Source organism: Mytilus trossulus, chromosome 2 (genome assembly GCF_036588685.1).
Source record: "Mytilus trossulus isolate FHL-02 chromosome 2, PNRI_Mtr1.1.1.hap1, whole genome shotgun sequence".
NCBI lineage: Eukaryota > Metazoa > Mollusca > Bivalvia > Mytilida > Mytilidae > Mytilus > Mytilus trossulus.
Window position 1 is genome coordinate 23,590,154 of NC_086374.1, and position 14,184 is coordinate 23,604,337.

Consider the following 14,184-nt stretch of genomic DNA (forward strand, 5'->3'; position numbering starts at 1 on the left):
GAGACTACGTAGTCTCAGGCTAAATATAAAATAAATAGGTACTTGATTTTATGAATTAATGACAACAAATGTACCAAGTCAGGAATATGACAGTTTTAAATGTGTTTTTTTATTTGATTTTGCCATGTGATTATGGACTTCCCATTTTGATTTTCCTCTGAGTTCAGTATTTTTGTGATTTTACTTTTTAATGTAAACAAGATTTTTAATGGTATAGAAACAGTAGACTGTCCTCACGGTGTTTGAAAACTACTAGTATACCAAGGGTTTATAATAAAGACCGTAATATAGACCGTCTTTTGTATATTTTAATATTAGATAAAGTAAAACATTAATGAAAAACATTCAGAACCAAATATTACCAATGGTATAGTACATGTACAAGTATTAATTTACCTGTAAATCTAATTAGGAGCAAATAAAAAATCGGCGCAAATGAAAAAATGAAATCGGCGCAAATGAAAGAATGAAAATATTCAAAATCGGCGCAAATGTCATACGCCCCGCAATGATAAATCCTGTCAATACAGACGCGTTGACTACTGGTAGTGATACCCTCGGGGAATAAAAATTCCACCTGCGATGGCATCGACCCAGTGGTTGTAAAATAGATACCAGGATTGAAATTTGTATCTGCACCAGACGCGAGTTTTGTCTACAAAGACCCATCAGTGACGCTTGAATCGAAAAAATCATAAAGGGCAAATAAAGTACGAGGTTGAAGATCGTTGAAGAGCATTGTTGACCAATAATTCCTAAAAGGTTTTGCATCTAATGTAACTTGAATGTTGTTTAGAAACCTAATGAATATGCCTCTGGCATAAAGACCTAAATTGGCACAACTTTTTGGAATTTTGAATCCTCAATGCTCTTCAACTTTGTACTTAAGTTGTTTGGCTTTATAAAACATTTTAATATGAGAGTCACTGATGAGTCATATGTAGACGAAACTCGCGTCTGACGCACTAAATTATAACCCTGGTTCCTTTGATAACTAGTTACACCACTGTGTCGATGCCACGTATTGCTAGTGGACGTTTCGTCCCCCGATGGTATCACCAGGCAGCCCAGTAGACGAAACTAAACTAACGTACTAAATTATAATTACCTTTGATAACTAATATTATGACAAAAGCCAAAGCTGGTAAAACGTTAACAGGGTTAAGTAGATACAGGCCGTTTCTGATATATGCGTAAGGGCTTGACCCTTACATAACTATAGTTTCAGAGGAGCAGAGAAAATGATTTCCCAAATTTACACAGGGCTCATAATCATGGGCTAAATCTGAGACTACGTAGTCTCAGGCTAAATATAAAATAAATAGGTACTTGATTTTATGAATTAATGACAACAAATGTACCAAGTCAGGAATATGACAGTTTTAAATGTGTTTTTTTATTTGATTTTGCCATGTGATTATGGACTTCCCATTTTGATTTTCCTCTGAGTTCAGTATTTTTGTGATTTTACTTTTTAATGTAAACAAGATTTTTAATGGTATAGAAACAGTAGACTGTCCTCACGGTGTTTGAAAACTACTAGTATACCAAGGGTTTATAATAAAGACCGTAATATAGACCGTCTTTTGTATATTTTAATATTAGATAAAGTAAAACATTAATGAAAAACATTCAGAACCAAATATTACCAATGGTATAGTACATGTACAAGTATTAATTTACCTGTAAATCTAATTAGGAGCAAATAAAAAATCGGCGCAAATGAAAAAATGAAATCGGCGCAAATGAAAGAATGAAAATATTCAAAATCGGCGCAAATGTCATACGCCCCGCAATGATAAATCCTGTCAATACAGACGCGTTGACTACTGGTAGTGATACCCTCGGGGAATAAAAATTCCACCTGCGATGGCATCGACCCAGTGGTTGTAAAATAGATACCAGGATTGAAATTTGTATCTGCACCAGACGCGAGTTTTGTCTACAAAGACCCATCAGTGACGCTTGAATCGAAAAAATCATAAAGGGCAAATAAAGTACGAGGTTGAAGATCGTTGAAGAGCATTGTTGACCAATAATTCCTAAAAGGTTTTGCATCTAATGTAACTTGAATGTTGTTTAGAAACCTAATGAATATGCCTCTGGCATAAAGACCTAAATTGGCACAACTTTTTGGAATTTTGAATCCTCAATGCTCTTCAACTTTGTACTTCAGTTGTTTGGCTTTATAAATATTTTAATATGAGAGTCACTGATGAGTCATATGTAGACGAAACTCGCGTCTGACGCACTTAATTATAACCCTGGTTCCTTTGATAACTAGTTACACCACTGTGTCGATGCCACGTATTGCTAGTGGACGTTTCGTCCCCCGATGGTATCACCAGGCAGCCCAGTAGACGAAACTAAACTAACGTACTAAATTATAATTACCTTTGATAACTAATATTATGACAAAAGTCAAAGCTGGTAAAACGTTAACAAGGTTAAGTAGATACAGGCCGTTTCTGATATATGCGTAAGGGCTTGAACCTTACATAACTATAGTTTCAGAGGAGCAGAGAAAATGATTTCCCAAATTTAGACAGGGCTCATAATCATGGGCTAAATCTGAGACTACTATATGTTATAGTAGTCTCAGGCTAAATATAAAATAAATAGGTACTTGATTTTATGAATTAATGACAACAAATGTACCAAGTCAGGAATATGACAGTTTTAAATGTGTTTTTTTATTTGATTTTGCCATGTGATTATGGACTTCCCATTTTGATTTTCCTCTGAGTTCAGTATTTTTGTGATTTTACTTTTTAATGTAAACAAGATTTTTAATGGTATAGAAACAGTAGACTGTCCTCACGGTGTTTGAAAACTACTAGTATACCAAGGGTTTATAATAAAGACCGTAATATAGACCGTCTTTTGTATATTTTAATATTAGATAAAGTAAAACATTAATGAAAAACATTCAGAACCAAATATTACCAATGGTATAGTACATGTACAAGTATTAATTTACCTGTAAATCTAATTAGGAGCAAATAAAAAATCGGCGCAAATGAAAAAATGAAATCGGCGCAAATGAAAGAATGAAAATATTCAAAATCGGCGCAAATGTCATACGCCCCGCAATGATAAATCCTGTCAATACAGACGCGTTGACTACTGGTAGTGATACCCTCGGGGAATAAAAATTCCACCTGCGATGGCATCGACCCAGTGGTTGTAAAATAGATACCAGGATTGAAATTTGTATCTGCACCAGACGCGAGTTTTGTCTACAAAGACCCATCAGTGCGGACGCTTGAATCGAAAAAATCATAAAGGGCAAATAAAGTACGAGGTTGAAGATCGTTGAAGAGCATTGTTGACCAATAATTCCTAAAAGGTTTTGCATCTAATGTAACTTGAATGTTGTTTAGAAACCTAATGAATATGCCTCTGGCATAAAGACCTAAATTGGCACAACTTTTTGGAATTTTGAATCCTCAATGCTCTTCAACTTTGTACTTCAGTTGTTTGGCTTTATAAATATTTTAATATGAGAGTCACTGATGAGTCATATGTAGACGAAACTCGCGTCTGACGCACTTAATTATAACCCTGGTTCCTTTGATAACTAGTTACACCACTGTGTCGATGCCACGTATTGCTAGTGGACGTTTCGTCCCCCGATGGTATCACCAGGCAGCCCAGTAGACGAAACTAAACTAACGTACTAAATTATAATTACCTCTGATAACTAATATTATGACAAAAGCCAAAGCTGGTAAAACGTTAACAGGGTTAAGTAGATACAGGCCGTTTCTGATATATGCGTAAGGGCTTGAACCTTACATAACTATAGTTTCAGAGGAGCAAAGAAAATGATTTCCCAAATTTAGACAGGGCTCATAATCATGGGCTAAATCTGAGACTACTATATGTTATAGTAGTCTCAGGCTAAATATAAAATAAATAGGTACTTGATTTTATGAATTAATGACAACAAATGTACCAAGTCAGGAATATGACAATTCTTGTCCATTCGTTTTAAATGTGTTTTGTTATTTGATTTTGCCATGTGATTATGGACTTCCCATTTTGATTTTCCTCTGAGTTCAGTATTTTTGTGATTTTACTTTCAATGTAAACAAGATTTTTAATGTATAGAAACAGTAGACTGTCCTCACGGTGTTTGAAAACTGCTAGTATACCAAGGGTTTATAATAAAGACCGTAATATAGTCTTTTGTATATTTTAATGTTAGATAAAGTAAAACATAAATAAGAAGAACCAGAGACATATAATATTGGCGGCTTAATTGTATTTTATGTCGCTGGAAGAACATACTTAAAAAATATGTATTATAAAAGGTGATTATTTTTTGAAGATTAGAGAAAAAAGGGGCGAAAATTAAATGTTTACAGAATAACAGACCCCCCGCCCCCCTAATCCAGACCCTCATAATAATTAAGTAGGTCATAGCAGCTGTAAACATTTTCGACCGTTTGTGTGCTGTGTAGAGTATTTGTTTAATAATAGGTTTTTAGACGTATTGATTCGACTGATTTTTCAGGTCAGAACAACAGTAATCCAGTTCAGGGTAGTTTTCCACAAAAATTTTCCATTCTTTGGCATAATAAAAATATGGCTTTCACAGGTGTACTCCGTTCTGTTTGTCGAGTTGCGCCAATAGTATCAAGACGGATGGTCAACCTACAAACATCGAGCAAACTATGGAATGTCTCCTCACAATGCATGCGAGGTAAACACCAGTTTTCGTCTGCTACACAAAAAGGGGGAAGGGCATAACAATTTGGTGAGTTTCTTGCTGTTGAGATGCGTATAAAGTAAAAGTTAATGTTCGTTTTTGCGTAGAAAGGTTAATCCTCCTACATTAACCTCTGATTCACCACGAGCTATTCACTCTGATATACCTCAGCAAGGAGATATATATATATACAAATCCTTGCTCTACACTACAGTATACTCAATATATACATGCAAAGTAGGTCTCAATGAGGTCTAAGCATGATGCGGGTTTGCTGATTTTTCGCAAGCGTGAAAGTCAAGTAATTGTGTTTTGAAAACATGAAATGAGGTCTAGCGGGACCCAGGAAATGACAAAAATATGAGAATTGCTTGTGTACATAGTGTAAGCGGGATACATGAATCTGACAAAACTGTAAGCAGGATCCAGGACCAGAACCCCCCCAATGAGACCCTCTGCAAAATAAGACTATAAATCATATAAATCGAGAGCAGTCACATGTTTCAACATGTTCAATGCCTGGTTCCATGGTAAACGTGATGAAAAGATTATGAGCAATACAGGGATGCATCAAGCCATGTTAAAAAGTTGGGTTCCCAACCCAGGACAAACGGGGGTTCCAACAATATGTCCTCATTCAAATGCATTGATCTTCCAAAAAAAGGGAGATTCCAACCCTCAGAACCCTTCGCTGGATCTGCCACTGCAATACACAATCATCAAAAAAAAAAACAGCTTTTGTGATAATTTTCTATTCTAGTCCACAAGGTTGAAGACTGTTTATTGTTGAAATACAGATTGGCATATTTTAGTGACATACACCATTAATTAAGAACCTTAAGTTTCATATTGGGCATCAATGATGGAAGATTGAGTGCAACTGTCAACCCTAAAATAAATCAGCAGAACATGCTAAATTAGAGATTTTAGGGGCGGGGGTATTGGAGGGGTCCTGATCCCGAAATCCCGGACTTAAAAACACGAAATCCTGGGCTTAAAAAAGCGAAATCCTGAGGTCCCGAATTTGGAAAAAAGAATTCCCTGATCCTGAAAGCGTAAATTTTGAAATCCTGACCTTAAAAACACCCGATCTCGGAGTCCTGATAAAGGTCCTATCCGCCCTCATTTTAGTCATGAATTATTTTCTAGTCTACAATGTTTGAGATTACCTATCATTGTGTAAGGATAAGAACTGGTGGCTGCATAATCTATTTGTATAACACTTTATATTTGGGAAAGGTAAAACACCTAGATGTTTCATACTTTTTATACAGTTGCATTATGTTATGAAGTTTTGTTCTGTCGTCATGGTTATATGGCTTTTGTCTTTGAATTAATTTTTCCTGGTTCAGTGATTGCTTATGAAAAAAGTTCATTTATTCATCAAGTGAAATACTTATTATAAGTAACAAAATAACTTTATTTGGTATATGGATTCCTAGCAACATCTACATGTCTGTCAGGTAGGGTTCATCTCATGAGACCAAGGTTACAGTTGAATCTTTCATTAAGCATTATAATGTAGGGCAACTAAATTTGGTGTATGAATGATTTTAAAGTGAGCATGTCAGACTGATAGGTTTCATCTGACCTTGACCTAAACTCATGGTATTTCAGACAATTTTTAGTTTGTGTATTGGTCTTCATGTATATTATATTTGATGTAGAAATTGATCGTAATGTGTAATGTTATATGATGTTTGTCTGAGTGGCTCATCTGACCATGACCTCAATGTTGATCATGTAAAGTACATTTACATGTGCTACATGCACATTTTGTACTTGAAGTAAAACTTTCATATTACAGACTTTCAAGATTTCACATGTAAAATCAATGATAAGTAAAACAGGCCAGACATTTCAGTGTGTACACTTTGTTTTTAGTAAGTTTGTTGCTCCAAACATTACTTTGCATAAATGGAAAAGTTAAAAAATTCTACTTGTATAACATGTATAATTTTTTAAAAGATCTTTAATGTCCATATAGATACTTTTAGTCATAGAATGTACAAAGGAAAATTTTAAAAGTAGTAATAGTTACAAAATTTATAAACATGATAAAGAATATAGATGCATAGTATCTTATTGCATTTCAGTTTTGTCAACACAGATTGACCCAGAAGATCCTCGAACAGTTCCAAACACTGAGTGGGAGAAACGTTTAACTCCAGAACAGTATGCTACAACAAGGGAGAAGTTTACAGAACCAGTAAGTATTTCCATGTTATTCTTTTGTACCTACATGTACATTTTATATCTTATTGTGTGAAAAATATAATTAGAATGTGACGGTTTCACATATAGATGTGTTGTTTAGAAGTTTTAGAAGTAAAGTTTTGGTGATAAAGTTGAGAATGGAAATTGGGAATATGTCAAAAAGACAACAACCCGAACAAAGAGCATATAACAGCTGTGGGCCACCAATGACTGTAACACAGAGACAAAATCCTGCATGGTGTTCCTCAGCTGGCCCCTAATAACAATTGTGTACCCTACTCATTCAATGAATATGAATGAAGGTATACCAATGTATTTAAAATTGAAAAAATGACATTCTTTAAAATAAATTGACAATATATTGGATGTAAAATACATCTGCATTCAAATGTTAAAAATCTTGCAAAAAGTAGGTATATTATACACAGATATGATTCCGGTGTTTTGTGATGGCTTAACTGAGGAACTGGGCAAACATTCAGCAAACCAATAGATACATAAAACTTGATTTTAGGCACTGAACAATTAAAGATAAAAGATTATATTTTTCCAAATTCAATATAGAAATAAGGAGATGACACTGTGACCATGTTGTATGCTTTCAATAGGACATTTTTTATTATTTGATTTACTTAAAATAACTTCCTTTGGGTAAATGTGGTCTGTATATTTTGAGAATTCTCGATTATTTAATGAAAAGAATTTCTTCAAGTTAAGGTACCATAAGTGTTGTTAAATTTATCAATTAAACATAAGTTTGACAGGTTTTTGTTTTTTGGCCGAAATGAATATATATATAGTATAGCAGATGACCTAAATTTGTTATTTATTGCTAATATTAACATAACAATTGTACATATAGATGTTGGGCTTGTAGTTATATATAGAAAATTATACAGTGATGGTGGTCAATAATTAAGAGATGGCTTATCAACAACTTACAACATACATGTTGGTTTTCCTGTTTGAATGGTTTTACACTAGTAATTTTGGGGCCCTTTATACATTGTAGCTTGTTGTTTGGTATGAGCCAAGGCTCGGTGTTGAAGGCCATACATTGACCTATAATGGTTTACGTCTTTTATATTGTTATTTGGATGGAGAGTTGTCTCATTGGCACTCACACCACATCTTCCTATATCTATGACAATCGAAATCAAAATTCTGACTGAGGTTAGAAGTTTACTTATCAACAATGAGTTCAAAAAAAGTCACGGCTCTCGAATCATGAAGGACTCTTTTTTTTGTTGTTGAGAATAACCAAAGATATGAAAAGTAGCACTGAATTTGTAAATTGATAAGAGACTGACAAGGTTCCTGATTTGAGACAGGCACATAGGTAAAACATTATACAGGATGATTAAACAATTGTTTTCAGTTGCACAGCTTTCATACAAATTCACCACAGCTTGCACAGCACTTATTACAGGTATTTGTTATGAATAATGTCAATGTGGATGAATTAGTGCTAGGGTTTGTATAATACAGTACTAACTAAATCATTCAAACTTTGAGATTTTGTTTTTCAGCCATTTAGTGGGATCTATGTAAATAATTATGAAGAAGGAACATACAACTGTCTGTGTTGTGGAAATGAATTATTCAGGTAGATACATGTATATAATATAGATGGCTATAGTTAGTTTACAGGTTGTATGGAAAAAGTCACAGTACACATTGTATGTTGAAAATGGAATAGCTGATTAGTTCAATTAAATTTTCAAATATATTTTTCTTTTTTATAACACATATTTCCTGTTTACCAATACATCTTTGTAACTTGTATTTTTCAATGAACATATTTTTTTTGTCACAGTCATTTCTCCTAGACTATTGAAGAGAAAGACTTCATGCTTAGTCAGCTGCTTTGCAGTAGTAAGTTGTAAGGAATAAGCAGTATTTGGATCTGTTGGACGCACATACATATTTTCTAACATATGTTGAATCTTACTTTAGAATTTAGGTCATTTTAAAAGAAATTAGGAAGAATAATAAATTTAAAAAAATGTTATTTTCTATGCAGCTTTATTTAAATTGGCATATCCCATTTCCGTAATAGATAATTATCTCTGCCTCTTAAGTATCTCAACTGACTTTAAACTTTTTGTATAGATTACAGGTTAAAGTGCTGTGATTTAGATTCCAATATTTGCATTTAACTTTAGAATTTATAACCGGTTACATAATCCAGTATTAGAAGTTTATGTATAATTGACTGAACAGGGGGCTCTACCACATATATATTTAAAATACAACCTAATGGGGAAATATTTTAAAGAAAAAGTTCCTCAAATAATTCTATAGATTTTGCTGAAGTATATATCATATTTGTGAACTTTTATTTAATTTTTCAGCAAAATCAATGTTTTATATTTTACAGTTCTGAAACAAAATATGATTCAGGAACCGGCTGGCCATCCTTTACAGCACCAATTGGAGGAGAAGATAAAGAAAACACAAATATTCTAGAACTTACTGACACTAGTCATGGCATGATGAGAACTGAAGTCATTTGTAAAAAGGTAAATAATGTTTACTATACAACTTCTTGATATATTGGCAGGAAAATATGGTCATGACAAGTTACAGATTAAGTTAAAATTTTGTTCTGGTCTGATGATTATGTGCTGAGTAATGGTTCTTGAAAAAAAAATCACTCAAATATTCAATTTTCCTCCCCAAAAAAATGTGTCATGCTTGATGATATTGACTTGATATTTGTTATATAGTTTACACCATGACAAGTTATAGATCTAGTTATCATTTTGTTCCAGTACATTACTGAAATACATTTTTATCTGGAAGGGGACTATGTATTGCCAGGCAATACTCACAGAATGCTTGTTTTTATATGAATCCTCTGTATAAATCTCCATGTAATTACTGCTCAACCTATCTTTATGGATGACAAACCAGGTAGACTGTGTTCATAGATGTCCTTTCAAAAATGATTGTAAAACACTGGCTTGTATTGGTTACTGTCTTGTTTAAGACAACCAGTACATGTCGCTACAACAAATTAGATAAATTAAATAAGGGGGGGGGGTTATGGATTGTAGATTAATGGGTAGCCTTCTATTTAGTTAATAGTCATCTTACGATTGGTTAAGGAAGGCCTTATTGATACAAATATGTTACTTAATGTATACTTGACAGTATCTTAAATTGTTTCAAAAGGAGCATAATATCGTTTCTAGGGAAATCAATCTAAATGAACATAATTGACAGTAGTATAATCATCTATTAGACTTTGTTCTTGCCTCAATTAATATGTTTAATTATGCATGGTATCTTAGCATATTTATGATTTTATAATGACTTTATTACCTCATGTCATGTTTTACATGCAACTATCTATTGAAAATATTGCCACCATTATTTACATCTTTTCATATTTCTTTATTTCAGTGTGATTCACATCTAGGTCATGTCTTCCCAGATGGTCCAGAACCAACGGAACAGAGGTTTTGTATAAACAGCAGGTCATTGTTGTTTAAGCCAAAAAAACAAGAAAAAAAGTGAATTATCCATTGAGTGATTTTCATAATTGTTCTATCAGAATGCATCATTAAACATGTAATGAATGGCCACACTCAAATGCAGTGCCTAGATACACAATGAGTTAACCTGTACGCCAAAATAGGTAATATAATGAAGTATATATACATTTGTACAAACTTTTTGCCAAATGTGCTCAACTGAATGCAAGTTAATTAAGGCAAATGTGTTTTCTTTTATTTTTATGGAATTTCCTCTTATTGGCATTTAAGTTTGATATTTTTATTTTTTTATACAAATGTAATTTAATTTGAAGATATTAAAAAAAACTTAAAAGCAGAATGTATCTTCCATGAGATTTTCTGATCCAGGGAATTTGTCATAAATAAGCCATGTGTTAAGAAGATAGATCTTTTAAGGTTTGGGAATATCTGATTGTGATTTGAATGTAAACCATACATATACCTGATAATCACTAATTGTATATTATTTAGAATTTGTTAATGCAGGCTTTTATTTGGTAATGAAATGAGAGCTTTTTACATGTTTACACAAAATTAGTATTTTGATGTTCTGTAGTCATCCTATTAATGCTTTGTTTATTTATTTTTTTAAGATAGATGTTTAATTTGAGTATATTTCTTGTATGATGTGGGTTTTACAAATATAATAGGCCACATAAATCGGGATAAGAGTTCCTTTGTATTTTGTTAGACAGAAAGTGTATGTTTAGATGTTTCAATTAAAAACAAAATATATTATTTTGCGTTATTTATTCTGGTGAGATTTTTATGTTTCAAAAAAGTAAAGCTAAAAACACAATGAAACTAGAAAGTGGTATGTAAAGTGTCTTTTTTTTGTTGGAAAAAAAAAGCTTGTATGTGGGAATTTTGATGTATTGATGAAACAAATGATTTTCAATGAAGTAAATATGCTAAGTAGAAATTAATATAATGAAAAAATCTTTAAATTATGCTATTTTTAACTCTTTTTTTTCTCAGGAATCAGTGATTTGCTTTTCTTATGCCACTGAAATATATGTTTTGTATGAATGATCTGATTATATGAACTTTTTATTGACAATTTGTGTTTGTTTTTTATAGTTTGTTTGCTAAGTTTTCTTGTTATGAACACCTTGACCTAAAGGTCTTTGTGTGAACTTTTGCTATCACTCGACACTCAATGTCTGTTTATCATAGTATGCCAGACTTTGAAATTTAATTCCCTTGCTTGAAGCTTACTGTTATACCAAACAAACTGTTTGAATCAGCCAACAACCAACCATCATGGTGAATGAAATTAAAAAAGGAACTTGATATATCTTTAGATTAGCATATTTATTTCTATCTCCAATGATAATACATTGTCAGTTGTGTCAAATAAGAATCTCACAATAAAATGTTATCCTTTTGGTGTCCCTAAAATACAATTCTAAAAATAACAATAGAAAAGATCATGGTGTAATTACCCCTTATGTCTGTTTTGAAAATACACATACTCCTCTTTTATGAACTTGTATGACCATGAACCAAATTGTTTGTTTAAAACAGCAAAACATGTTTTTTTTAGTAAAGAATGAAAAAAAGAGAAAGAAAAATTTTGTAATAAATCTTGAATGCACAGTAATTCTTTACTGACCTATTGAAATATTTCACATAAAACAAAATAAGAATAACTAAGCTATTTTGGGTTTTTTATGGCCCTTTCTGTTTGTATATTAGGTGTCAGAGAAATTTTATTAAAGATTCAAAGAAATTTCTTTCGTTATGGCTGCTTTTTTTGTAACTATGTATGCTTTTGAAATAAACAACTGTAATAATCTTGAATTTTGCACTGCTTAGATGCAAAACACCAGTTATGAACCAATATAAAATTCCAAAATAATACAAAGATCTGATTAACATAGGTCTGATGTTTTGATAATTTTTAAGGGAATTTTTCCATGATACAAAAATAAGCAAGTGAATAACATTATTCCTTAAACTAATGTTTTAAACTGTTGATGAGAAGTTTAATTGGTTGACTGTTATTGATGAAAAAAATTATTTTAATCAGAATAGGGATGTTGATTATTGTGCATTTTTTTTCAATTGACACATTACATAAAGATGTACTGTAGTCATAAAATGTATTAATTTTGAATAAAAATAAAACGATGACAAATTTATTATTTCTTTTTTATTTTAGTCCTGTGGTCTAAAGGTTTATGTGGAAATACCATCCATTATCATGATTATGTGATTGGAAGTCATCTGCTTTTTGTCCCCCGGGGACATTTAAAAAACCTCTGTCTGTCCATTCTTGTTAGCACTCTCATGTGAACATTTCTTGACAGATTTAAAAAAAAATTATATCATAGGTTGATATCAGCAATGTGTCTAACACATTTGGACAACTGTTACCTTTTTTCAAGAGTTTGCTGCTGGACACATAAGGTTTGTGCAAAGACAACAAATATGGTATGATATCCATAAGTCACTACACCTAATATGTGACATAATTTTTTATGGCAGTGATGGGATATTGGTAAGTAAATATGGACAATTTACAACAGTGTATAAGTACGTTAGAGGAAGATGCTAAGGAAAAGATAAAAGTTGAGACACACTCAAAGTCCTAGGCATTTGACACCATAAAAGGGCAACCTAGAAACCTGGCAGATTCTGGTATTGTTTGACGAAGTGCACGGATTTTGGCAGAGACACAGACTACTTAGTCCATACACAGCTTCAAGGAGCTAATGATACTCCAACATTGTTTTGACCTTATGTAAGTGAGCACGAACAGGGAGTCCATTCTAAGCAAGTGCAGTGCAACATATCTAGCGCCGCACCCGGGACCAGTAGCGTAGGTTCGATGGAGATTTCACCTATCTTAAGATGTAACTAAAGGAATGCAAGACAGGTTATCATCAACCAAGACAAAGTACACATGCCTGGAAAGAATACCAGGAGAGAAATCAAACTGGCCAATTATAATGGGTTTGGCGAATGGGTTGATTTTAAATAGCACTTTCAAGCATGTGCTATCATAAATAATTGGGACGAATATGAACACGAGCTTTACCTTGACAATGCCCTTCCCGGGAAGGCACAGAGTGTCTTCAGTGATAAACCAGCTGATAAAAAATGAATCATGAGACCTAAATAAAGTCATTAGATGATGGTTTTGCTCCTCCAAATCAGAACGTTCGGTTGAAGGAGAGATGCCGATCTAAGTGAAAGCTTGCAAGAATTAGACAAACTATATGTCAATTAGTGAGCATACCCACTAGCACCCGTTGATGTCAAAGAAACATAATCAAAGGATTATTTCAAAGATGCATTGCAGGATAGAGAGATGAGGATAAGAATTAAGCAATCCAGACTTCAAAACTTACACCAATTAATATGGTTAGCTGTAAATTTTGAAGCGTTCTACAAAGTAGAAAAAAGTCAAGGTTTTGTAAAATCTCAGATGCGGGCTACCCATGCAGATACTAGTACACAAGAGTTATTTAAGGACGAGACAGTTTACAGAAATGATGGATTCGTTTACTATTAAGCCATTAGAATCATTTTGAATGGAGTTAAATGAAACCAAATACCATGGGCAAAGAAACACTGCCGATCCGGAATGGAAAAGGAATCAGCAATGTTACAACTTTGGTAAATATTGACATTTTATGCCAGAATGTAGGCTACGAAAACAAAGCAGGAATAGAAAAGGTCAATGCATGAACCATGAGAATGGCTTTGCAAGGACAGTACATTCTC

At 32.9% G+C, this 14,184-nt stretch overlaps 1 protein-coding gene across 1 annotated transcript; it reads left to right on the forward strand.

Moving 5' to 3' along the window:
* Nucleotides 1-4,500: 4,500 nt before the first annotated feature.
* Nucleotides 4,501-12,596, forward strand: LOC134706785 (methionine-R-sulfoxide reductase B2, mitochondrial-like). Its single transcript, XM_063566055.1, has 5 exons — nucleotides 4,501-4,708; nucleotides 6,811-6,923; nucleotides 8,461-8,537; nucleotides 9,312-9,453; nucleotides 10,340-12,596. The coding sequence occupies exons 1-5, from the start codon at nucleotides 4,591-4,593 to the stop codon at nucleotides 10,451-10,453; spliced, it is 564 nt and encodes a 187-aa protein (XP_063422125.1). The 5' UTR covers nucleotides 4,501-4,590; the 3' UTR covers nucleotides 10,454-12,596.
* The last annotated feature ends 1,588 nt before the right edge of the window (nucleotides 12,597-14,184 follow it).